The sequence below is a fragment of the Nilaparvata lugens genome, chromosome 2, assembly GCF_014356525.2.
Source record: "Nilaparvata lugens isolate BPH chromosome 2, ASM1435652v1, whole genome shotgun sequence".
In the NCBI taxonomy this organism is placed as follows: Eukaryota; Metazoa; Arthropoda; class Insecta; order Hemiptera; family Delphacidae; genus Nilaparvata; species Nilaparvata lugens.
The window spans coordinates 40,154,117-40,181,811 of NC_052505.1; the positions used below are offsets into that span (position 1 = coordinate 40,154,117).

Below are 27,695 nucleotides of genomic sequence, written 5' to 3' on the forward strand. Positions count from 1 at the left end.
ATAAATGATAGAAAACTGACAACATGTTGAGATCATTTTCTGATAACATAATAATAATATGATGTTCCCCCATTTGTTCATTGACCTGATTCGTAATGGAAAAGGTAATCTGTATGTTTTTGCTCATTTTAAGATGAATATTTGAAAATATTAGGAGATTCTCAGACAGCCAGCCTTTAAAACAGCGGGCAATAGCTCCATCAGGACTGAGTTTCCATTCATTGTACTTGCTCCATGTCTTGGAAAAGTCAAATAAGAGTCACAAAAGCAGAAAATCCTTTTTCTCCTGGTCAATTTGATTTCTAAATCAGTCATTCATATAAATTACCAAAAATAATGTTCAACTACTAAGAACTAATTACTTTGTGAAACTTGATACATCACGTGACTTTGACTAGTGTAGAAGAGAAACTAATGTCATGTTTTAATTCGTCTGTTTAATTTGGAAAAGCGGACGCATCGAGTGGAAAGAAAACGCGGCATGCGTATGTGTGAGTGTGTGTGTTGTGGTAGGTGGTTAATTGGAAGGCCGAGGAGGGAAAAGTTGACCCAGTGTGAGTGAACCAGTGCTGGTGCCGGTGCTTCACGCCAGAGTGGCCTACCAGGCGAAGCCAAGCAGAGCTTGAAAAATGGCCCATATCCGACGACTGCAAAGACTAGGATGAGGAGAAGGAGGAGGAATAAAGAAGCGGAGAAGAGGGTGGCTACGCACCGGCAAGCAGCTTCATCCACAGATGATCTCAGGCCAAAGTCATCGTTCCATCAATAGTTACTTCTCCATTGACTGTTGTTCATTTCCGAGTTGCATCCGAGCTACAATCATAAAACTTATAGGATCTTATTTTGGAATTATTTATTCTTCTATTGATGTAAATGAGCTATTGTGATTTCTTTGTACAACGTGTAATTGTATTATTTTATTATCTATTTTTTTATAATTCATAATAATTATATCACCCTCTTATGGGATTATCATGAGATCATCTGATAAGGAATATTTGAAAACAATCCAAGATAATATTTATACATCAAGCAATTTTGCACCATATCAAAGAGTTCTGATACTGGGTCAGACATCAAAGTTATCCAGTTGTACAAGCTTGAGCTATAAGTGAATATCTTGAAGGGAATTTCAAAAACAGGAATAATAAAATGACGTAGAGGATCGTACAAAAATCTAACTATATTTTCAATCAGCATGAAGAGCTGACACTAGGAAGTATCAAGGTATGTTGGTATATTCTAGGTTCATTGGGTAGTATTGTAAGAGTTCACCTCTCATGCTTCTTGGCTATATTCTTTCTATTCGATCATTGGAATCTTCTTTCTCCTCAACATCTGACGTTTTGTTTACTTATTTAGAATAACACCAAATAATTTATTCCATTGAATTCTTTCCCTGTTTTCTTCATGGATCATCGATTTTGGAATAAAACTTAACCTCTATTTTCATAGAATTTCATTCGAACCAATTTGAAAATGAACCATTTCAAATTACAATTTTGAAAAGTTATTATGAAGCCGATAAGAGGTTCTATTCCAGAAATTTGTTCAACTAAGAACGAAGTCTCTAACCCAGTGAATAAAGCAATTACTTGAAAATTTAATTTTTGGCAAAACGGATAATAACAGTCCAGAAGGTTGACGGCCTAACGGACGGGGATGCGGAAGAGGTTTGCCGTCTGTCAGTCTCAGACACTAGTCACTGGAAACTCACAAGCTCGTCTTGGGAGTGATCGTCAACAATTATCTTTCAGCTAAGAGTGACATGCGTGGATACGTTGGAAATCACCAGGGTGGAAAAGAAAAAGAAAATGAAAGGCACTCTTCAAAGTGCGGCAAATGCCCTTGCAGCCCTTAAAGAAAAAAAGGGCAGATGAACAGGCGCGTGCGCAAAACAGCTGACGCCCTTTTCGACATGAGACTGATAACGGTAAAAGCGATGACATCCGAAAACAAAGGGATCCATCACGCTCTCAATAGTCAGTAATTGATCCACACCTGGGAAGACGCCTTTCTTACCTTCACATCATCATCAACATCATTCTCTTAGTTTTCTTCATTCCGTATCCTCTTCTTATTCTTTTTTCTCTCGTCTACCTCCTCCTCTTCTTCCTTCTCTTGCAACCTCCTATTCATCCCACCCACAATCTACATCATTGTCGAATGTCTCTCAATCAGCGGTCTTTGCAATCCTTGATACCGCATCAATTGTTCAGATGTGCAACGAACAATTCAACTTAATTTCCAGAATTGTAAGAGCAGGAAATAAGAAGATGATGTGACACACACACACATACTAGTGGATGAGTATACTAACTAACCGGACCCAGGTGTTGCTATTTGGGAGACGATTGGTCTTTTAAGAACGTGAGCCACGTGCCAAGAATATATACGCACCCATGTGTGATGTATATGCACCTATAACTGCTTGTCAACGACATCTTGAAGTTACTGTCGGACATGTTTGAAATACGTGGGAAATAGTAGCACCCCAATAAAGGCTTTCTCACTCTCCCTGAGCTGAATAGATGGAGTTTATAAGCAAATATTCCAATGACTATAGGCTACTATTGTATTGGAGACTGACTCAGATCGATCGTGTATATTAATTGTTGTGCATAAAATTTTAAAGTTTTATTTTATAGACTACAGAATGAAAACATTAAATAGAAATTATGGATCATTATCGAATTGATTCGTCATATAACCCAATTGAATAGATTCATATTGCTCCTAACACCTTCAACTGAAAAGGTGCAACACCATAATAATAATGATGAATGGAATTGATAAAAGTTTATGCTTGTTCCCTGAATGAGATTTACTGCTATAGATGCGACAACTTAACTTTGTAAGAAAAGCATTGAGCAGAAAACATCTCACAATATTTTGAATATTGATATATATTCATTGCTAATAGTCATTCTAAAAAATTCTCAATACATTCGTGAACATAGAAATAGATGGTGCTATGTGAGTATGAGTACAGTATAAGGCTCACGTTGTCAAACGAATTATGCAAAACTCCATTATCTTATTAGTGAAATAATTCATCCAGGCAGCAATAATTTCACATAATAAGATTATCCTACGTCAAGTTTCAATATAGTTTCCATACGAAACAATGCATTTCCATACAAACTACCATACTCAGGAGCTTATTAGAGATACTAATAAGGTAGATAACTAGAGAGGTCATAGATGGATAAGCTTGGAAGAATTTCGCAGTAAATAGTCGAGATAGAATGTCATGTTGGGGGAAGAAAGTATGAAGGTTTGCAGCGGTAGGAAGTAACAATGTAGGGGGGATTTTTGTAAATGTGTGCGTTGTTATACGGTGGGGGCGGTAATGGGGGCAGTATTGTGGGTACTCGTGCTGCCTCCAGGCGTTGTGGGGGACTCCGCCCCCCGCCCGGGGTCCCATCTGATAGTCGAGTCGTGATCGCGGAGTCCCGCTCATTGTCCTTGGCGGAGTAATAAGGGAGTATGCCGTAAACATGTGAACCAATTGATTCTGCTCCAGTCTGTGATAGCAGATGACGAAGCCTAACGAAGGCAACGCAGCTCATCCCAGCGGCTATAAGCTCACCACGTTTTATAGCCTTTTCTGATAACGTTGGACGGTCATAAGCGAACGCATTTCACTCGGCCGTCCACTCTCATTCATTTACTGAGCCCATCATAGCTGGAGCAAAGGTCTTTGCACGTTAATTGTGAGTCGAGCTGCAGGTCATGTGCTTTACCGCTGCAATCACTTCTTCCCTGTCAGGGCAGCAGGCAGCAGGTAAAGATCGTGGAACACCGATAACATCAATAATTTGCCAGGATTACTATCCCTGTAGAACCACCTAATGTGACGTACCTACCACATGAGATCCTATTAATTTGTGTTGAACTGAAGAGAATTGAAAATAGTTAGGAGTATGAATGTAGAATGTAGAAACTCATCCAACTTCTATGATATTGGAAGTGAAACCCTTTATTTCCCTATTTTGGGAATAAAAGGTTTATAGGCTGTCCAGCTTGTAATGATCACGATGCATAGTCTCTTGGCTAGAATATCATTTAAATTGCTTTGGTGATTTAATTTTCAATATTGTACTCAAGAGCTACATTTATGTTAATATCTTTCAGATTTTTTTGGAGAGAGCCTTTGATTTTCAATTCATCTATAATCATATATGTTTTCATGATGGATTCTATGAGAACATATAATAACTCATGATTTCTGATAACATTTTTCTCCGTTCAATGTCAACTGCTTTCAAAGCAAGTCAAATAAGATTAGATTATTTTTTCTAATTTTTGATTTCCTCGTATACCATATGGGTACAGACATCTAAACAGGAAATCGAACAAAGAATGTGAAACAATTCTAGGATAAAAATGATTGGATTTCACTTTCACCACTGGTTTTTTCATCTGACAGGATATGCCAAAGGAAATTTCTATGCTTGTCAGAAAGCTGTTGGACTACAGTATTTCGCTATTATTCGGGAAAGTTGCTAGCTAAAGGTGGCTGCCAGTGTAATGAGGAGTTTAATGGATGCAATATAGCAAGTTCACAGCGGGGTGTAGCATAATACGGGGCTATTTTGAAAACAACAATAACAAGTAATGGATTTATAAAAGGTAATAATCATGAGGGATGAGAGTTGAAATGAGAAGGGCAGGTTCGTTTAGGGTGGCTGTCGGTTTCTGGGTGGGAGGTGGAACCGACCCACCCCTAAACTCGACTATTGGAACATCTGGTCACTACCAGACTCCCAACAGACAATAATATCCACTCCACAATACACAAACACTGGTAACTAAGCGAAGGCACTTATCGCGCGACATGTAACACAACACACCCACACACATCTTCATTATTCAAATTGCTGCTATCTGTCTATCCAATTAACAGGTCCAATTTATCACCAGGATTTGTTTAGTAGGTCTAATCACCACTAGCAGACAACCGGAAACTATATAGATTGATAATGTCATATCAACGTGTGTATTTTTCACAATCCCTAATCATCAACAAGCTTGTTTTCATAACTATTGTTCAACTATGAATGATTGACCCACATAACACGAAACTGAGTCGATCACTTTATATTTCCTATCAGAAATATTTATAAATGTACGATGGAACACTGCCAATATAGGAAGCGGAACGGAAAGTAGTCATTCAAGTATTAACTTGATAAGTAGAATTATTCTTAATGAAGCCCCTTATTAACATTGATGAACATTTGTAAACAATCATTATAATCTAGTAACTTTGATTCATTCCAATGTATAATAATGTTTTTTGATATATAGTAGGAATTTAACAATAAGAAGTCCAGTTCTACAATATGTTACTATAATATTTGGAGAATTTCAGTATTATTAATAAGAAAAAGTATTCAATACAATTATGTTGATAGAGTGATTTTTTCCAACATTCAGAGAAAAATTATTCTATTAGATTGAAGATTAACTACAGCTACACCTACAACCCACTATTGCAGCACGGAATCCATTTTCTACATTCTACCATACATTCCAATCTCCAGAGCTGCCTCAATGCGTTTACAATATAGAACTACTGATAAGGCGATGGGCGGAATTGGGTACTTGATGCAGCAGCAACTAAATACCTGCAACTCAACGGATCAACATCAATTTGTTATTAGCTACAAGCAGCCATTTCCAGCACCTGAACGACGCTTGCCGTTCAGCTGTTAATGTGGACACGTTTCACAAATTAATTCCCATATAATTTAAACAATATTACAATAGCTGGACGCCTCCACTCTTGGTCAAGATCGCATCTTTATTATTGCTTGCTCCAATATGGCTGCTGTCTTGCACCGGCACTGGCTCTCAATCACCTGCACCGATCGCTTTCGGCGCGTAACTCTCGCCTTGTCAGACTACAGTCTGAAGCTCTGAACCGTACGCGGTTCATCCCACGGTCGCAGCCCTAATCAACGCGTCCTTCGCCAACCGATGAAAAAAACTTTTCAAGCAACTGATTGCTGCAGCAGCAGAAGCACTGACCATCGACGATGGTTTAGCACGTTCTCCTGCTCCACTTGTGTGTGAGTCAGGTATCTTACTAGTTGTTAGCGTGGATTTTAATAGCAATCCATTAAAATATACATTACACTGAAAATAGTAACAGTTCGTGAGAGGTTGTGGTTGAGTTCGATAGAAGATTTGAATATGCGTATCAGATCAACCGTCATCAACTTACTACATTAATATAATTTTTTATATCAAATTAACGTTTCCTCTGAAATATTTATTTCTCTCCTGATACAGTGTTCGATGAGATTTAGTAATAAGGAGATGTAGGTTTTCTCCAGATAAATTCGTGATATTTTACAACATTTTTGTGTATTCAATAACTCTCTATCAATAATCCCTTTCCAAAATGTATAGAAAATGTGATTCGCATCACACGTATCTTATAAATACTGAAGCATCGTGTATAATATTGGCGCTTGTAAAATACCATTTTTTCATTGTCTGCAAGAAAGTCCACTGAGAACATTCATCTCATAAGAGAGTTTCGTAGATTTTACCATGGTTCCAGCACGGAACAAGAATGTCCCATTACAACTATTCTTTCAATCGTAATAGAATACTGAACGGTCTCAATGCCGAATTTTCCAAAGATCTAGCCTGGAAAATTTCAATCAGTCTAGTCGTATGATGTTTTGATTTCAGAATTTTCATATTATATTCTCCCCTCTTAGTTTCATAAATTAATGTTTCAGGAAGTTTTTGACTGACCAGCTTTCCTCCAACAATTTCAATGATAAACACCTGTTTTTTAATCGAGTTAGTAAATTGATGCTTCTGGGATATAGAAAGCTATTGCACATGCAATTGCTCATGAACTTGCGAAGATTGACTGGTGGGAGCCAGCGTGGAAATTAGACGAGCTGCTAATTCAGTGTCTGCCTGCCAATAAACACACAATCAAGTTGGCCGGTCAAATAGCAATCTGCCAAGTGCAGTGCATTGCAGAACTCGGTGAGTTAAGTGTGTGTTATCGTTTCGCGTCGCATTACTTGCTAGATAGTTTGAGGCACTGTTGATTGCGCTTTTGATGTTTACGGTTTAAGTAGAAGAGAGAAAGAGATAGGTTCTAAGACAGTGTGAGAGAGAAAGCTGGAGCAGGCGCCGTGCTTCACATCAGAATTGTGAGTGAGGTATAGGGCCGCTATTATGTCAGCACACATCTTGTTAAAACCAGTCACGGACTCAACATTACTAAACCTCCCTCATTCCACAAAACTCCATCTTCCCTCTCTATCACAGCTCCTCAGACAACAATATTTCCATCCTTTCCCTCCCCTAGTTCGTAGACCTCCCTTCTCAACGCTGTCTCATTCTCTGAATCTACTCTCAATAAGTCAGTAAACATGGATTATAATCTAATAATAATAATCTGGCAATAACTGCACTCCATTTATAAGTTAATCAAAGTAGCTTGCAGGTTGGTTTGAACAAGGTTCTTGGTATGAGTTATTCCACACCTTTCTCCAATTTCTTAGAGATTTATCATATTGTTTTTATCAACATTTTCCCTAGTAGTAGTAATTCTGTAATTCTCATGATTTGTTATGTGGAATATCATTTCCATCAAACCATGAAGTTAGATTGTGGATAAGAAAAAGTTATTGGAAATACCATTATTATATGAAATATAATACTTATATATTATATAAAATATAAGAGATATTTCCACATATTCCAAATTTTGTGATGCTTAGAAGACATTTTGTTTTCGATTGACGATAGTTTCTTTCCCTAGCCTCTCATATATTTATTGTTCTAGAAAGTTTAATTGAACTTTCCAAACATTCCAGAGGGTATCTCAATTTCGACCTATCAGAAAATATTATTTGAAAGATGCCCAAACATAGGAGACTGTTTGTATAATTTCAAGAAACAAATATACTCTCATTATAATTCATCACATACCAATTATTATTTTGAAGTTATATTGAATGAATTTTTTGTAATTTGTATTTCTTATTCTTAGCAAGGGAATACGACTGCTGAGATTAACTGGAGAAGATAATACAGCTTACTGGTCCACAAAATGATTGCAACCTGCATTACGATCGGAGAAATGAGAGAATTGAATGGAGTACTTTGCCGAGCTCACTTGTTCAGAGCCAGGATGTTTGAAGTAGACTCATTTTTATGATTGGTGTAATTGTCGGCCGTGATTGATAAGACAGTGCATACATATGACTTGCAATTAAGTAGCTGGAGAAGCATGGTTGTGCAGTGCTGCATTGCGGGGGAGAATCGGGTAGCATGCAAAACTGAGCGCCAAGAAGTCAGAGAAGCAAGCGGTAATAATATGTACCGTGTCAATCGTAGTGCCTTCAACAACCATCTTCTTCAACCATTACGACAGGTTACCGGCAGCCAGCAAACATGGTTAGCAGAAGACCTCATCTTGATCCTCTACACTTACACACTACTCCTCAGTAAACAAACCCAGACAGGCTCGCCCATATTGAAACGATCAACAAGCCTCTCTAACAACTACCAAGAAGGAGCCTCGCAAATCCTCCTGCAAAAAGCGTTCCAACAAGAACGTCTTCAATCTTCAATCTCGTATCCAAGGCAGGTCAATTGGATGTTGTTTCATGGATATATTACTCGCTTCTCGTAATGCCGATTACTAATCAATTTAATTAAATCGACTTGGTTGATTTAATCAGTATCCTTATTGAGTATGCTCTCATTTTTTGATTGATTACTACTTGATTGAACTCAATGCTTGACGTTCGCTTCTGTCAAAATAGCTTACCTTGGTAAAGATAACTGTGTTATTCTTAGAGTTAATAGGTGGGATCTGTGTTACCATTACAATCAAACTAAGTCGGAAATACAAGTTGCACAGGATGGGCTTACTGGAAGAGCAAATAAAAATAATAGCTTAGGCCGGTCACTAACAATAGGACAAGTGTGACGAACATGTGTGTCTTCGGCGAAAGGCATCGAGAAAAAGTTTTTGAGGTTGGGTTTTTTACCTTCGATTTTTTGTTTTTCTACCGTCGATTTTTCTCTTCACTGCTCTATTTGAGGTTAAATTATTTTTGAATCAGAATTTTTAATTTTCCAGTAGTTTATTTATTGTTTATTTTATGTTGGAGTCTGTTGCTAAACAACTGTTTTTCGTTCGAAGCCTTTCGCGTTGTAGTCTTTTTCATTTGAAGATATGTTCTATTATACATTTTCGACACAGTCTTGTCCTGTCGTTAGTGGCCGGCCCTAGTCCTTATATATTTAATAAAACCACTACCATTGAAAGTAAATTGGAATGCATGATTAATAGGTATATTAGAAAACGTAGAATCATATTTCTTTATCGTAGCTACACCTCAAGACTAGCTCTCCAAGTTCTCTATGTTTATTGAACAAAGAAAGCTCAACAACTAAATTACTGAGAGCCTACTTTTGAGAGCTCAATAAAGCAATTCAACACAAATTTCCTGTTCTCATTCCGGTTATTTTTGAGAAAATACAAGATAATCTATTGTTCTATCAATAATGTCCCATTTACTTGCGGAATTTGGGTAGATTATTAAGTTGAGGCAGCTGCGAAGTATTTTCACAGGTTGTTCGTTAAATCGTTATTATGATCGCATCGAAGCCACAAAGCTGGGCCATGGTAGTTTAAAAGTCGATGGTTTCAATAGTGGAGTGTGAATTACGACTTGAAGTGTCCATTAGCACTTTGGCGTGGTTCCCGGCGGCGCGGCGCGGCCGGTTGGTGCCAGATTATAAATTGATTTTTATCGGGAATTGAGCGGCGGGCCGAACGTGATGGTTACTGAGGCCGACACGTGGAACACACAACACGTGACCACTGTCATTACAGACTGTTATTCATGTGTGCGAGAAGAAGCAGGTTATTCGCGGGGGAGAAATGATGAGTGAGAAAAAGATCGCAGAAGAGTTAAGGGTGGAGGAAGAAAAGAAGAGACCAAAGAAGCCGAAAATCGAGGCGCGATTTGAATGATTCAGCGGCGGCTGTCTTCATCTTCAGGGAGAGGAACGCAAACGATAAGAGAATGTTGGGAAGAATGGCGGAGAGCAAACATTAAATCATCCTTATTACAGATATTATCACACCTTACGTCCGCGATGAACGTTCAAATTACATTGGAAGGCACCCAAAAATTGTGTTTACACATTGAGGTAAAGTGATTATCGTTGTTGACCAGGGTATAATTTGCGCTCGGCAAAGGTTGTTCTCGGACTCTCTCCTATTTTAATTCTCTCTCCATACAAGATTCTCTAGTCTCCGATCCCTCAGCACCTCCAATGCTTTTCCAGATGGAATCTACCGCAGCCGCGAGCCCCGCCTGGGCCCCATTCGTGACGACCTCTTTTCCAAACCCATAAAAACGAAACTCGACGTGCATTTCAGCTAATATCGTCGTCCGTAAGCTGGTTTCCGCTTATCGCATGTATTATTGCCCTGCAGAACGAACGCCATCCCTACGTCTGATACCGATACATATTTCATTCGTAAATACTACAATAGGGAAACGATATCAAAGTGCCCTCTGCTCTCTGAAGTATGTACCGAATATGAGGCCATTAATCCCTGACGGGACGTTTAAAATCATAAGATCCATAGGATTCGATTAGAGGTTCCACTCAATTAAACTCTAACCAATGAGTAGCAACCCTAAACGGAATATAATTCTCCATAAATCTCATATAGAATACTCATAAACAACTTGAATTGCAATTGTATACCCATTTCAGCAAACTATAACAAGTGGGAAAATACCCAGAATATAAATATTAGACATACAAATAGAGAGGCTTTCCTAATAAAATAATCATTACCACAACATTTTCAAATAAATTTGTGTCTAAAAGGGTGTTTTATAGCTATTTGGGAGTTAACAATCCGTTTTTATATGAACAATTTAACATTTTTGACCCAAGAAGTACAGTCACAAAAACAGCGCTGAGAAAAACCACAACTTTGAGCCACATCTGAAATTTGTAAAGTAGTTTCGTCAGACTGCTACAATTACGTTGATATTGATTACGTAGATATGATTTGTTTTTCGTGATAGAATTAGAATTCCGTCGTGGAAGCGGGTGAGTTCATTTCCAGCAAAGAGGCACGAATCAGCTGATAACAATGTTGCGCTTCTTACCAAAGCTCACAGCAATGCTTGTTCAGAACAAAGTCAGCAAAGTATGTTGAACAAGTTGTTGAGAGCTTTCATTGTTTACATGTGCTAAAAGTGCTTTACATGGATCACTACTTTCATGAAGTTTACAATATTCAAAGTAATTCAATCAAGCAATTATCCTTTTTCTAATACCGTCGCTGAAAATGTATTAAGTTTATGTACATTTACCTAGAATTCTCAAGTTTCAAAAAGAAAATGGAACACTTGAGACATTCTTCACTTGTTCAATGTAGTTTGTTACATCCATTCATTTTCCCATTTATCAATTCAGACTGATTTAATCTACATGAACTGTTTTTACCGCACGAATCAGCAGTAATGGACCAAGCGTTATAGGATACCCCATCAAGCGAACTATTTACCAAAACAAAATCAATGAAATTAGGTAATACGAGCTATGAATATTATTATTTTTATTTTCGCAATCCTAATGTATATTGCAAAAAAACAACATAAAAAGTGCAGAAATTAATCACAATCTTTGAGAAAAAATGGATTCCAGATTAGTTTACATTCTCTTCAATCTATTTCCAATCACAAGCTCTACGTATTCATTGAACTCACACTTAATAAATAATCAAATTTATAAGCTTGCAACGTGATACTGGAGCAAGCATTGACCGCTGATTACATGGTAGATACAGTAACTCGCTCAGCCACAAACGCACTCAACTCGTGTCTTAATTTCATAATCAGAAAGTACAGCACAGATTTTCCTGTCCCGACATTTTAGGCTGATAGCACATTTTCCAATAAATAAACGTTTTTATGAAAGACGTTTCTCAACAATTCGTGGCCAGTGGAGAGCAGCGCAATAAATCTAGCCGAGTCGGTAAATTACGATGTCGGCCAACTAATTATATAGTCGAAGAGCTGTCTGTGGATTTGACATATCAATTGTGCGCCGGTTGCCAATGTTAGGTTAGGTCGACCCCTAATCCAGTGACCAATGCAGTCGGTTGTTTCCCGCGGCCACAGCTCCAACCTCCAATCTGCAGTCCAGCAGTCCAGTAGTCCAGCACGAGCGATATTAGCCTGGCCTTTAATTTATGTATCTCACATGTCAGTGTTTGCATTTCTCCTACTCATCCCTCCCCCTGCAGCCCTCTCACAGCTCACACCACATCACTATCTCTCACATTCATCTCAACAGACACACTCGCTGGAGAGAGAACATGTCCTCCAGCATCTTATCACGTGTAGCAATGTGTATCACGTATTTTACACCACTTTACTGAGTATAGTATCACTCAAATAAATACTAACATAAGTATTCAAGAGGCACTAAATACAAACTTGATCTTCTGTCATATATCATCATGGGATAAAATTGTAAAATAGGACTTTACAAGTGAAATGAGTCTTTCATGAGTAGTAAAAGGGACCGAAACATTCATATGGACACTCAATCTCTTGAATACTGAACAGTGCCTCGGTTGGTTGTTACTGAACTGAGCAGTATTCGTCAAAATTACTAATAATTATTGCATTGGATGTTGAGTTATTGTTTGTTGTTTACGTTCGATGGTAATGGTTGACAACATGCAAGACACATTTCTGAAATCTAAAACATCGAAGAAGGCAATTCAATTCACGAATTGTGCATGCTTACGTTTATAACGTGAGTATACTAAAGTAAATTGAATCCTTAAAAAAATATTCCTTCCTTGCATGAGTCAGTGAGTACGAGAGTGACAATACCTCAAGTCTTTTGATAACTTTTCACTTTTTGATAATTCTACAGTAGCCAACTAAATAAATTTATATAGAGGATTAACAACTGATCACATCTAATCACCATTGCATGAAGCTCTAAATGAATTTGAAAGTGGTTCTTAATTGAAAAGAGAGAGTAATCGTTGGTGGTCCAATGTACATGTACCAAAATTTGATAACAATTGGAGATTCAATTTTAGATAAGAAGTGACTTATTGTTATTACTGGAACAGGAAATCAAGAATGATATCGGAATATAGCTGAACAACGATCAGTGTACATGCCGAAATATTTGAATCATAGCTTGCTGCTAAGTAAATAAATATTCGTATGACTCTGTGATAATGTCGTGATACTAATATGTGGTTGATAAGAGAGAAATAACTGAAGGGAGTTGATATCATTCAATCGTTATATGTTATTTTTCAAGTATAGATAGGTTTGCAATCCACACACAGTGCCACAGTGATCAATAAACAATCGTCGGCTCACTTCATGGACTCTATTTTATCTGCTGGAGTGCTGATTAAATTATAATTAATTTACCAGAGCATTCATGAGAATCTTTGTAATGAATACCATAGTCATTCAAGGCTACTACCTACTAACTTATATTCTTCCAAATACTTTTTTGACCTACCACCTTACCTATCTATCAAAATACGATGATTTTCGTTCCTCTCAGGTCAATTTACATTCAAATGAATTGCTTTTTATTCAAAATAATCAGAATTTTCCTTGCTAGAGATAAATGGGACTTGGAATAGTTTTCAGCAAGTACACAGATCTTTGATTGCTTCCGATTTGCATTCGCATGATTTAATTGCAGAGCGTAATTTTGATTAGACAAGTTAATGGCCGAAACGTGTCTGGAAGATTGTAAATGATATTGAAATGCGTGGTCAGGAGTAGCGCCAGCTGTTGTTATTTGCAACGGTTAAGCCACATGTTCCTTAAGGAATGCAACTAAGAAGCTTAATCGAGGAGTTCCATCAATAAACTATTTCTTCCAGTCATTATTTGATTGGAACATCCTTATCAGTACTGAAAAATTTGGTTAGAATAGTTATTGCTTATTTCTCGACTCTTCTGATAGCTATGTTCTACAGTTCTATAGATGAAAACTACACTCCTGGAAAACAATGCCTAACCTTGAAAAATTAATAAATTTTCTGTGGTTTTATGATATATCATCAATGATAATAATTGTAGTGTATCATCACAATCATGTCAATAGTTTGTTGATGATCAATAATAATGTGTGGGTTCAATCTACATTGAAAAGCCAAATAGCATACAATATTATTATTTATGAAGAAACACAAAGTACGTTATAGTATAGAAGTTAATTCTATAAATTTGTGAGAAGGATTATCAGCAAGAATCAATCTGAGAAAAAGATGGCTTTCAAGAAAACAATATGATCAAGCTATTTTTGATGATAATAATGATTAATCACATAGTGAAAACATTACTGAAATGCAAACATCACTCATATCAGAAGTGAGAGAGACTGTGGATTGTACGACGATGATTGGATGGTTGATGAAACTGGATTGGTTACAACAATATCGATCAACTCAATATGGATTCAAAATAATAGATCTCATTTAAAACTGTAAAAATAGTCTTAAAGCTATCAAACAAGTCTTCTTCCTCGACCATCCTAACAAATAATCAGGTTAATCACAGTACTTGTGAGTCGAATTCCTTATTTACTTGATAGAGCTGCGTTGGATTTGGTAAGAAGAACAATAAATTGAATGAAAACTGTGAAGTCGTGCATTCTCTCTTAGCCGATGGATCCCGCTTCAATATTCTGTTATCTATCCGATAAAATCTCAGATACAGCCTGCAGTACGAACTGGCCCCTTGCCCGTGATTCACTATCACAATCGCTTTCTATTAGATGGGAGGAGAAGGGGAAGACACGATAATACCTACCGATTCCCTAGATATAAGATTCAGCGGGCAGTGATTGTTTTCAGTATGTCGGTACGATCCTCCCCCGCAAACAGACAAAGTGCAGACATCGATCTACTATCATGAGCCCATTGCAACAGAAAGGGAAAGCAAATAATATTTTTCTGTGCAGAACAATGATTATTTCATCGAATTCACCGGTAAAATATTCAGCAGAATATTGCTTCGAGCTCTGACGAAGAGAGTAGTACAGTGACTGGCAAAGTTACGTAAAGACGTCTACGTTGGTGTTCTAGAAACAAACTCAAGACGGTTCTGTTGGAATCTTGACGTATTTGGAAAATGAATGTTTTATTTCATCTGAGACTGGACTTCAATGAGAATTGTGTAGAACATTCATGTTATTCGAAATCTCGAAACATAATTTTGATTTTAGATCTACATTAAGAACCAAATTAACAAGATCCTAGTCTGTAATTGACTTGAGTAATCAATGTGGTTTTGAGTTTGAATTTTTTTTTAGGAATCAGGAAAACTATTGGAAATTTTTAATAATGCTTGAACAGCATGAATAAAAGAAAATGGCGTATAAATTTTACTATTTCAAACTTTTAATCGAATTAATTGAATCAGGCAGTAGTCTGATATTATCAATGTGAGTACACCAAAGTTTTCCATTTCCAACCTCAGATCCTACAAGTCAGTGTTCCAAACACTCTTAACATTTTTACATGACTTTGATTGCGATATACTGGCTAGCAGATCTCATGATAACAAGTTAGTTATATCAATATTAGAGATGAGACGTTAGTGAGTCCTTGGCTTCAGAAAGTCGCCGGAAGTCAACGAAAAACAATGAAAGCCTTGAAGAGTACAACCGCCAAGTATATTGAAAAACCGACTTGCCCTTGTAATTACAACATCCCAGTGTTGTAACGGACTCTTGTGCTGGATGATGACGATTATGATGATGATAGTGATGAGTGGAGTAGGGGAGGCTCGAGGAAGAGCTACTCTGACTGAAAACTGGGCAACAGATGGGATGTTCGTTGGCTCGGAACGCCGTTACAGGTGGATGGTGGGGTGGATTGCAGGGCAGAGACCCCGTCACCGATTTCAAATGCAACCACCCCATACTTATCACTCTTATATCGCCGCTAATGCAACTCAAAACAAGATGCATACTACTTGACTGTCACTTGACATCTTATGTCAACACAATAGCGCGAGTTGAGTTAAAGGTAAATTCTCATGAGAATGAAACTGAATTTCACTTGGAGATTGAAAGTTACTCCGACATGATTATATACCATGCAAATATGGATGGATCTAGAGATGGTACAAGATAATAATTGAATATCATAAGAGACAACTGATAGAAGTATCAAACAGTCTACTTTCTCTATGATATCATGGATACAACATTTTCTCAACATTCTTGAATTCATCTTACCGATGAAAAAATTATGATAAAGAAGTTTGAATAAAGAGATTAGAAATTGAACCAGATTAAAAATAATTATCAGTTTGATTCTCATACAAAATTTCTTACGAATAATATTCGTTAATCTGGTTATTGGATCTAGGTTCCGATAACCATCCACTTGGATGGTTTATTGAATAATCTTATCTCTTCAGTATATTCTATTTCAAATGTAATTATCCATCCCCAACGCTATAATGAGTTTTGATTTTAAATTTATTCTATTCAAAAGTTGAACAAAATCAAAATTTTTATTCCTGAAAAGCTCTTATAATATCATCGGGCTCCTTCAGAACCCGACAGTACAAATCTGTGTTTCATATACAAATTTATTTTGGAGTGAGATTTTTTCTTATTTAATTTCATAAAGCCTCGCCAACTTCTTTAATGTGAATGTTGTATCAAAAATCTGCAATTGAAGTCAGAATTGGTTCACCTGAGTACGCTGTGTTACATTAGAACATTTGCACTTCAAGGTCAGATTTTATTATTCTTTCCTGAGCCAAAGTATGAGTAGAAGATGAACTTGTATGCATTTGATATAGAATATGGAAGACTCTTTAGCTTTGAATTGCAATAGTAAAACTCGTGCAAGAATTTGAACAGATGGTAAAATGTAAACATTTAGGTCTTAAATTGATCATATAGCCTATATATAAGTATAATCAAGGCAGTGAGAAGTGGGAAGGTGCCAATATTGCTTGGTCAATGTGATGGGTGTTTCTTCAGTGAATGTTAATCAATTAGTCCATCATGTCGAGTGATAAAGCTATTAGGAGAGTGGGCCACTCGACAACAGGTTGAAAAAAGGAGTAAAACGACGATTCTCACTCTTCCAAACAGGTTGGGTCCATTTTAATTTAATCGTTGGGTTCTTCCGCAGCCACGGAAGTCTATCCGAAAATGCCTCCGGCGAATTTACATTTAGTAAGCAACAGATGTGGAATCCGTTGCAACAGGTGTAGTGAGGTTTGTTGGGATTTTTTAGCTTCTCAATTCATTCATTCATTCTTGATGATATCAGACGAGCTTCGAAGCCGTTACTAAGTGCTGATTGAATTACACCTGCTTTTCCTATTGCAATATTAGCTTCCCTACCTTGCAAAGGCTCCTAAAATCCTGATAGAATTTATTGCACTACCATGTCCAATTCCTCCTAGATAACCAACTTTAAATTGCTTATAGTCTCTACTCCACATATACTCTCCCAATTATTATTCTTGGAATGCAATTTAATGTTCACCTCAATATTATGAATTTGGCTAATAATAAAATGTTGCCAGATCATTATTTCTGATTCCAGTTTCAAATTCATCAAAAAAGAAATGGGAGAAAATATTACTAAATTTCATAGATGAATTTATGAAAGGATACAAGGAAGGGCAGCTTCCTTTCTAATTTCTAATTCACTAATTTCTGTATTTAACTTTCTTGTATTTCATCTAATTAATATTGCGTTGTTCAAATATCATTTATATTTTCTTGTCTGTATCTTATCTGTGTTAGCAGGTCATTTGTTTGCTCTTTTCTCATCTGTACTCCATCAGTACTTCATTAATTTCAAATAACCTAGGAAAAAATGACTCTTACACCTAGACCCCCGTAAACGTATAGAAAGAGACTTCTGCTTACGATCAAACTGGTACTTGAATCTCTATACCCCATAGATCATTCAACCAATTTAAGATCTAATAATGATATTTGGCCAAAATTGCAGTTTTGGTGAGAGCGCCAAGCTCGTTTAAGATGGTGTAGATTTTCAGTGGCTCGCCCGCATGCATATGTACATACACTCGCGCTCCATAGTGTTTAGTGGTGATGCATATTCTACGCCTTCTGCTCGTATTTGTTTTGTTTGTTTTAAGACGCGGCAACTTCACAGTCAAGATTCGATCAGCCTGCACGAAAGAATTTCTTCCCTCTGGCCGTTAGAGAATATCTCACATTAGCAATCCATACGTTAAAGAGCAAACGGAACACCATTTTTTAAAACATCTCTGTTATCATTGGTTTGAATATAATGATCAACTTTTCCGTTCAAAAAAGTAATAAATTTCAGGTACATGGAACAGTATGGAAGATTCTAGCCTATCACTTTATTTCATTGATTATAATAAGTAAGAAACAAACTCTAAAAATATATAGAAGAAAAATGACTGGAGAAAATCAATATTACCAATTAAATTGAAAGAAAATACTTTCAGCGAGCACTCACGCAATGATAGAAATGCATTATTCCCAAAATATGAATTTGTCAAATATGCAGGAATAGAAATTGAATTGATTATACAGTTTGAACTTGGAAAGAGGTCTAGTCAATAAATGCTCCATTGAATGTGCTACTTCAAGTTTTTGCTTCTAGACATATTTCTGACACTCTCTATAAATTCTATCCAGCCTATTACTCGAATCTATATTGGAGATGACTTCATAAACAATTCGAAACACCATAATCTATTGTGGAAGATCTCTATTAACTGTGAATTTCAGTTAGAATAAAACTATTTCCTTATCTCTAAAGATCTCCGACCGAAGATAACAGATGGCGTGTCTGTGTATCTCGTTCAGTTTGCTGGTGGACTCTATCCTCACTGTTAATTCAATTAACACGCCCTGAATTGTATGCTCTATAAAAGTAATTCCTATAATCAATTGATAATATTACTGAATCATGTTAATCTATTACTAACTGATTTGCAAATCACAATCTTTTCCTCAAGAGATCTGGATCTGAGAATTTTCAGATATCATTCTTCTTAGTTGAACTCTGAAGTCCAGTTGCATAATCTATGACAATTTCGATTGCTCTGAATCTACTCACTTCTAACTGACAACGCTATTCGTCCAAGCATTGGACTATGAGAACTGGGAAAAATCATTACACTTTTTTATTTTTTCCGAAAATAACTTGATGAAATGAATGTAGAATGAAAAAATAATTTCTCCAATACAACTTTCAATCATATTTTTCAACCGGTCATTCCAACTAACTGTCTTTTTCGAAGCCAAAGAGACTCACAATAATATAACTATATCGATTCAATGGATCGACTGAAAATCCTCCAATGTTTTACACTTCCATGGTGAAATTATCGAGTGCCAAGTTTTGTCCATTTCTGATTAATCTGCCAATGGCTGGTCATTATGGGTAATAAATGAAGCCAAACCATTGAAGATCATCAAATTTGCACTGTGAAGGACAAAAATCGGAATAAAATATCTATTAGTATAGTAATGAATTTTTCTAACGTAAGGGTGTTTCTTGAGATACGAAAATTACATTGATAATCATTGTATTGTTTTTGAAATGAATTTGATTTAATAAATTGAAATTCAACAACTATCCATCAGCTCCATTGGAGCACACCTACTCTTCACATAAGCAATATATAACGAAATAGTAGGGAACTGAAAAATAATATCGCTGCCAGTTGAATGGAGAATACGGTTGCTTCGAATGCGAGTAATAGACGCTGTGAAAAGGTTCAGTAATTAATGAGAATGAAGATCTTTCGTACTCCTTCAAATAGGCAGTATACAGCAGTTCTAAGATATTGGAATTCGTCAAATTTGCAGGATAAACGACCAAATAAGATAGGAATGAAGATTTGAGATGCTGGTGGGCCACACATAGGCAATATAAAGCGTGAATGTGGTACTGGTCGTGGGTCGTGGGGCCAATTCAGCGATCGATTGTCGATAGCTGCAAGCTGCAAGCATGAGTGTATAATATGCCGCCACAACGGCCAGGCAGGCCAGGGCTGGCCAGTCTATTAGAAGTGTAAGTACAAGCAAAACGGCAGTAAGTCATCCTCCGTCGGAGGAGACGGAGCGTCAGAGGTGGCGCGGAAAGAAGAGGAGATGCGAGATATTTGTACTACACTGACCTCCTATGCTATTGGACGTCGGCAGCTATACGGGCGTTATTATTAATCGACATCTAGTCGGCAAGTGCAAGTGAGGAGGGTGAGAGGCCCCTCCTCCTCTTCTTCTCCTCCTCCTCAAACGTCGTCTGACCCCGATCCTCCGGGGAAACCGAGGATGGGGCGGGGAATCACGATTTTTGAGCGGTGTAGCCACAATGATATACAATATCACTAGCCGAGGATCAAAACTGTGGGTTCACACGAGCCACGAGAAATATGAAGCAAAGCACACGATTCTACCGATAATATATTATATATACTAAGTACGACTGATTTATATGCAGTTGAAAAATATTGCCTGAAAGGTCTCCTATTTATATTGCTATTGCCTCGCTCCCTTCGAAAGTGCTCTGTCTCACAGCTCTAATTTATTTCTCATGCGCCAACAGGAAGAACATTAATATTGTATTTAGTAGATTGAGCCGAGATCTATTAGCGCGCTGTTTTCAAAACTCCTACTCCTCCTCCTCCTCCTAATACCTAACCAACCAAGTTCAGCGAGGATTGGTTGAAATCATCGAGTGTCACTCTCGCTCGACCGAGCTCGGCCAACATACTTTTCATTAACTAATGAAGATGTGAATCTGTTCCACGAGAGAAATTGTTTGGAACACTGTCGTGACCCATTTATTCCAAGCAATCTTTCTCCGAGACATTCTTTCCTAGCAATAACCCCTAGAAAGATACCAAGCGGGAAACCATACTCGAGCTGTGGTTGATATAAAAAAATGTTAGCGATGAGTAAATATTGTATTGAAGGTATTTATAATAAGCTAAACGCTCAGATCAAAAGTAAAAATAATAAAGTTATAAGTCAAATAATAATTGATCAAAATGGCAAATGACAAGTTGAAGTTCAGAAAGTATAGAGATGTTTACCAGATTTTTTGTCCTGCCGAGCTGAATCACATATAAATTTATTATATCCGAGCTGAAATAATCGAGTTTGAGTGGTGAAGAGGTCTGAAAAGCCCTCACATCACCTGATAAAGAGAGGGGTTTTATTTCATTCCATTTATTACTTCTTGATTATTATTGCTCTCTTTGTAAAACTCGAGTTTCCTGACTCAATGCTAGTTCTTCAACTGTAGTTTTTTTCTCCATACTTTAACCGAGAATGGACTAAACATTAATTCTAATGGTATCATTGTGAATTAATGTTTACTTTAGTGAGCTGCAATAAAAAGTTATCTTAGCTTGCCATTATTTTGTACAAGAATTGAGTTTCCTATGTACAATCAATTTCTCAAAACACAATCAGAATCTCTCTAACCAATTATTCAAGAAACTGCGCTTGATAACCTACATGTTTCCAAATATAACGCACATTATATTTATTGTTTTGCAAAGACAATACTGTAATATGATGACTAAGTTGGAAGTTATTATTTACATGGATCAATTAACAATTCGAGTGTACCAACAAGATATTTCACAGTTAATTGATCTTCCCAATACAGTGCTGTACCGGTACGTGAAGTCACTGGCTACTGTGAATTTAAAGCAGTAGGAAATAATTAGACATGATATAACGTGGCATTCTCCGTGACCAATGATGAATTTGAATGGTAAACGAAGAAGGCTTCTCCAAATCGCCAAAACTAATTCTTTTACTCAGTTGACACACATTCACCGTGGTGATTGACATTTTATAGCCCTATCGTTTACGAGTCTGATTTACACCGCGGCTGATTCCGACGGCTTTAACCGAGTAGTACAACATAACGGATCATACCCCGCCTTTCACTGTAATTAAACTCAACGATATAAAATCACTGATTGCCTCAAAACTATTACTGAAACGTGAACAGTTTCCGATTTCCGAAAGAACTTTTCAAGCCGAAGGTTCCAACTTGTTCCGTATTAGCAAATATCCTTATTTTTGCCCGTAAATAATATTATTTAGAACGTTGATACAGTACGAGTGAATTGGAAAACAAATCAACTAAAACAAATCGTGTAGCTCGTGATTTCCCAATGCAATCACCATTCACCTGGCTGCTAATTGAAATCCTCGGACACATTGCAACTGAATTATAACTTTTATTACAAAACTATTGTATCGCAGTTAATGGAAAGTAACTCTCAGCTTCCAGTTACAGGAGATATTGCTAATAAATTATCAATGGTCAACATTTTTACTACAGTAACTGTAAATGGTACATAGCAATTACAACTGGCAGAAAGAGAATCAACCAAAGTACACAAACGCATTCCCTTTCTGTATGCTTTTGTTTTTACTAGTAATATTATTTTGAGGATGAAAATCTGAGTTGAAAGTATTATTCAAAATAGGAAATGTATTCACAGTAATATTATTTATCAACAATAATTCATCATGGTAGTTCTGTTGATTCATTGAATACTCTTCTACTGGTATTATAAAGCCAACATATAAAGTATATTGTGATTTATATAACTGTATTTCAAACGGCATCTCGATCATTATTTGCAATGAAATGGACCAGCATGCTGTCTCATTGTTGAACGATGTGATATGCTTTATAGATAAGCTGTGCAAGCTCATCATATGATGTATAGTGAGAAGATGAATACATCAAATCCATTTTCTAGTGATAAATCAATTGAAATCATATCAGAGTATTTTATATAATGGTTCAAAAACAAAATAAGATTCCTACCTTCTTGACTGATTCCATGTCCTCCATCCTCTGTAAGAAAAAAAAATCTTCCATTAGACCTCTTCTATCAACAATGAAAGTAAAAAGTAATGATGGTATACAAATTTACTTGAAAGGCTTAAAATGATACTATTCATATTCACATTACGGTAGTTTGAAGATCCACGCATTTCAGCAATTTCATACTGTACATTTCCAGAATAAATTACAAGCAGAATTTTTCACAATTCCATTCTATTGCGGAATTTATTGTAATATCTTGAAAATGGAAATGCAAGCCTTGGTTGAGCCAAAAATTTATTTTCAACAGGTATATTATTTGCGGATGTGAGTGGATTTACAACTTCCCAATCCAGCTCCGATTTTGAATGTGATCCGAAAAGAAATCAATTATCTCGCCGAAAACATCCTATTCTACTGGCAGGAAGGACAAATTCAAAATTATAAGAATAGGAAGTGAGAAATCTGTAACATTAAGGATATTCTCAATTGTTGATTAATTATCATTGATACCTACTCTAGTAGCAGACTCAGGAACCGGTTCCTCATTTTTTACAGCTGTTATGTGTCAAGGAAATTAACACTATTAATGTTATTGTGCATTCCCTATCTAATTTATAAAATGCTGAGAGCTGTAAAAATCTCTTATCCACATGATAAATTCCATAGCCTATTTATAGCTGCTAGTGCTGCTCTCTGATTCAATTATTGTGGTTTGAATATAGTAAAGCTATAAATATGTAATATGAATGTGTTACACTGAATGTGCTTATAAACTAATGTGTTACAGATGATTATTATAAGATTATTTTTGAATGAAAGCTTCCTGAAATGAATGAACGTTTTAGAAAGCTGAGTGAATCTAGCTCAACTATCTTTTTATCAAAAAATCATTCACTTTCAATTTTTAGATTCAATAGATCAATTCAATTTTTTTATTATTTGGTTTCATTCTTGCAATCTTTGTAAATTTTTATGCTACCATACATGTGACCAAGTTATATTAGAGACTCTTGACAGAAAGTTGCAGTTTACAGTTGAGGAAAAGGTCAACAGTCTGGCAATCAAACAATCCGAAGGCTGTGAAATTGTCCATTAGTCAACTGCAGCACGCTATACCACAAGAACGGGTCACTTTGAAATGAACGGTGTACTTACTGATTTTAAGAGAATAGCTAGTATTTCACTAATGGCTAGTAATTGACACACATTTAAGGGATCTTGAAATTTTTTTGAAGAAAGTAATTTTTGATGTAGTTTCAATTTTTAAGATGGATGTTGACCTTCATATTTTCTGGTTTTAACATGTTTACTACATTATGTTCACCCATATAAACCGCATTACATTGCTGGCAAGTGATGTTTGTTTGTTTTTAAAGCTTCCCAGAGACTCTAATCAGAGTATAGGAATTGTCAAAAATTTATAATATACAGTATTACAAAAAAGAAAAAAATCACACAAAGGAACCCTCTCTACACACAAACTCTTCTGTGGTATAGAATACTCCAAGCATCAAAAAACTTTTCAATTCCTTCTCAAAAACATCGACATCTTCACAATTTTTCAAGTGAGTAGGAAGCTTTCTAATAAATTTAAGACCCATATATGTAGGTTTTTTCTCAAAAAGAGCTGTTCTGTGATACAGTGAAGCATAGTCTCCTCTATTTCTAGTATTGTATCCATGCGAATCAGCATTTCTAGTCATTGTCTTTCTTCTAACATGTATAATCATCTCATAGATATAAATAGAGGGAACGGTTAGTATGCCTAATTCTTTAAAGTGGTTCCTACAGGACTCTAAAGGCATAATACCTTTGATCGCTCTAACAGCTTTTTTTTGGAGCTTGAACACCCTCTCCAAATTCTGGCACGACCCACCCCACACAATAATGGCATAGCGGATGTGTGACAACATGAGTGAGTGGTAGACTTCCATTGTGAGTTTGGTATCATTCAATCTTCTTATTTGTCGGAGTGCAAAGACTCCAGATGCAATCCTCCCATAGAGCTGATCAGCATAGCAATCCCATGTTGCATGTTGTACAATCATGTCATATTACGAATTAGGTGAGGTGACTTGCAAAATACATCAAATATGTTTTCTCTGTTCACTATGGTTTCAAAAACTTTTTCCCTAGATCTATTCCGTCAAGTAACTTGGAATTTTCACTGTAACATACACTATAAACAAGCTGCTAAGCAATATCAATACAGTATTATGAGCATACACAAATTTCAGAAAACGAGCTGATAAGTAAGTTGAGTAGTGGACCATTTTTTACTTTCCTTGCCCTATTACCATAGGTAAGGAAAGTATTGCTTTCCGAAAAAAATTAAGGTACCCCAATTTCTAAATTTCTAAACGTTTCAAGGTCCATTGAGTCCAAAAAAGTGGTTTTTGGGTATTGTTCTGTATGTGTGTGTGTGTGTGTGTGTGTGTGTGTGTGTGTGTGTGTGTGTGTGTGTGTGTGTGTGTGTGTGTGTGTGTGTGTGTGTGTGTGTGTGTGTGTGTTTGTGTGTGTATGTATGAGCGTCCGTGTACACGATATCTCATCTCCCAATTAACGGAATGACTTGGAATTTAGTACTTAAGGTCCTTACACTATAAGGATCCGACACGAACATTTTCGATCAAATGCAATTCAAGATGGCGGATAAAATGGCGAAAATGTTGTCAAAAACAGGGTTTTTCGCGATTTTCTCGAAAACGGATCCAACGATTTTGATCAAATTCATACCTAGAAAAGTCATTGATAAGTTCTATCAACTGCCACAAGTCTCATATCTGTAAAAATTTCAGGAGCACTGCACCATCTATGCAAAGTTTGATTTTAGATTCTCAATAATCAGGCTTCAGATACAATTTAAACAAAAAAATTCAATTGGAAAAGATTGAGCATAAAAATCTCTACAATTAATGTTCAGTAGCATTTTCACCTAAAATTGAAAATAAGCTCGAAATTCGAGAAAATAAGATTATTCAATTATTGCAAACTTTTGGCAACTGTTGATTCTATTAAATCATTGACTATGAAGAGATAGCAGACTTCGTGTGTCTGCAGCGCTATGGTCCTCTCACCAGCTGGCTCAGATCTTAGAAAAGTAGACTTGAGATGCGCGGGAACACTAGCGTCAGTTGATCAATTTTCATAACGGCAAGGAAAGTTGTGTGAGTGCACCACACCAGATTTTTTCATATTCCATCGAAATGTTGGTGGAAAATATTGTGGTATTGAAGTATACAGCAGACGACTTCTCTGATGACTTTGGTATCATAAAATGTTTGTTCTGTTTCTGAGTATGCGAAATCTTCTCTTCTTGCCTGAATTTCGGTGGATACACAGTGATCTTGCAGGTCTCTTTGCGATGATCGTTGTTTCTTACATACTAGTAGTTTAGTAGTTCTGTGAACAGTAGACCTCACGCAGTATATTCTCATCCACAAGTACCTTATGTCACATGTTTTGAATGTTAACAAACTCAGTTCACGTTTGAATTTGTATTCCATATGATATAATTCATCCAGTTCCGTGATAATCTTTCTATCTGATGAAAATTAATTTTTTACAATCAGAAATATTATAATTTCTCCAGCATTATTTAGTTCATTTGTTTATTTTTAATCACCTATTAAATTAGTTTTTTTCCAATGTGAGAATATTGATACTAATGGGCACGCATAATAATAACATGACTGCAAAACAAAATATTGAAACCAAAGACCTTGAAGCTGCGATTAGACCAAAGTTATTAACAAAATGTTAACTCAATCCTTATGGATTATATAAGATTGAACATAACTTATCATACACATGATGAAGATGTGTGTTTGTCAACTTCCATTCTATCTAATAGAATCTATAAGGATTAACATTATGTTAATAACTTTGGTGTAAACCCAGCATAAAGATGCATACCTCTTTAAGGTCTTTGATTGAAACTATAGACCTTATACAAATACAGTAATAGACTGGCTTCTCCACACATCTGTGTAATCACTTGTCAGCTGATTTATGATGAATAATTCTATAGTCTGATTTTTACTCTAATATTGGCGTATGAAGGAGGCTCCTTTTTCCTTTTATATTATCCTTGAGATGCAAAATTTCCAAAAACCTTGTATATACGTCGACGCGCAATTTAAAAAGGAGCATACCTGTCAAATTTCATGCGAAAATCTATTACCGCGTTTCGCCGTAAATGCGTAACATAATAAACATTTAGACATTGAGAGAAATGCCAAACCGTCGACTTGAATCTTTCACCTCACTTCGCTCGGTCAACTAAGGAGCATCCACAATGTTCCTCAGCACCTTGTTCTGGAATTGCGGTTGTATAACATTAATCTGCTGTCTTTGGTACATACCCGATATTCATTCATATGTACAATACGAAGTTATGAAGAGTAATTAATAAAGTGTTTTAATTATTATGAATCCATGAGTTAATTTATTATTAAAAACCTTAGGATACAACAGAATGTAAAATCACAAATTCATGCATACTGACTTCAATATCAGCTGTTGTTTCGGGTTGAAAAGGTGGAGTTTCTTTCAATCAGCCAATCAAGCTTCCTTCTATCGATCAAATATTAGAATCCAAGCTCTTATCTCTTCTTCTTGATATGGGCCTTCCAACGCAGGTAGAATCAAGTGACAAGTTTAAATACTTTTTGACAAAAAAATACCTTTTGAATGTAATAATTATCCACTTCAAAAAATGATACATTATAAATTCGTTTCTGGTAACGGAAAGGTTTTTTTTTCATTGATATTC

General features: G+C 36.3%; 1 protein-coding gene across 4 annotated transcripts in view; it reads right to left on the reverse strand.

Annotated features, from left to right (window-relative positions):
- Window positions 1-27,695, reverse strand: part of LOC111046291 (paired box protein Pax-5) — a 160,126-nt gene that overhangs the window by 102,437 nt on the left and 29,994 nt on the right. For all 4 annotated transcript variants that reach the window (XM_022331805.2, XM_039421213.1, XM_039421216.1 and 1 more), the window contains exon 3: window positions 22,919-22,948. In XM_022331805.2, the coding sequence (XP_022187497.1) occupies window positions 22,919-22,948 (30 nt within the window). The remainder of the gene's footprint in view (window positions 1-22,918; window positions 22,949-27,695) is intronic.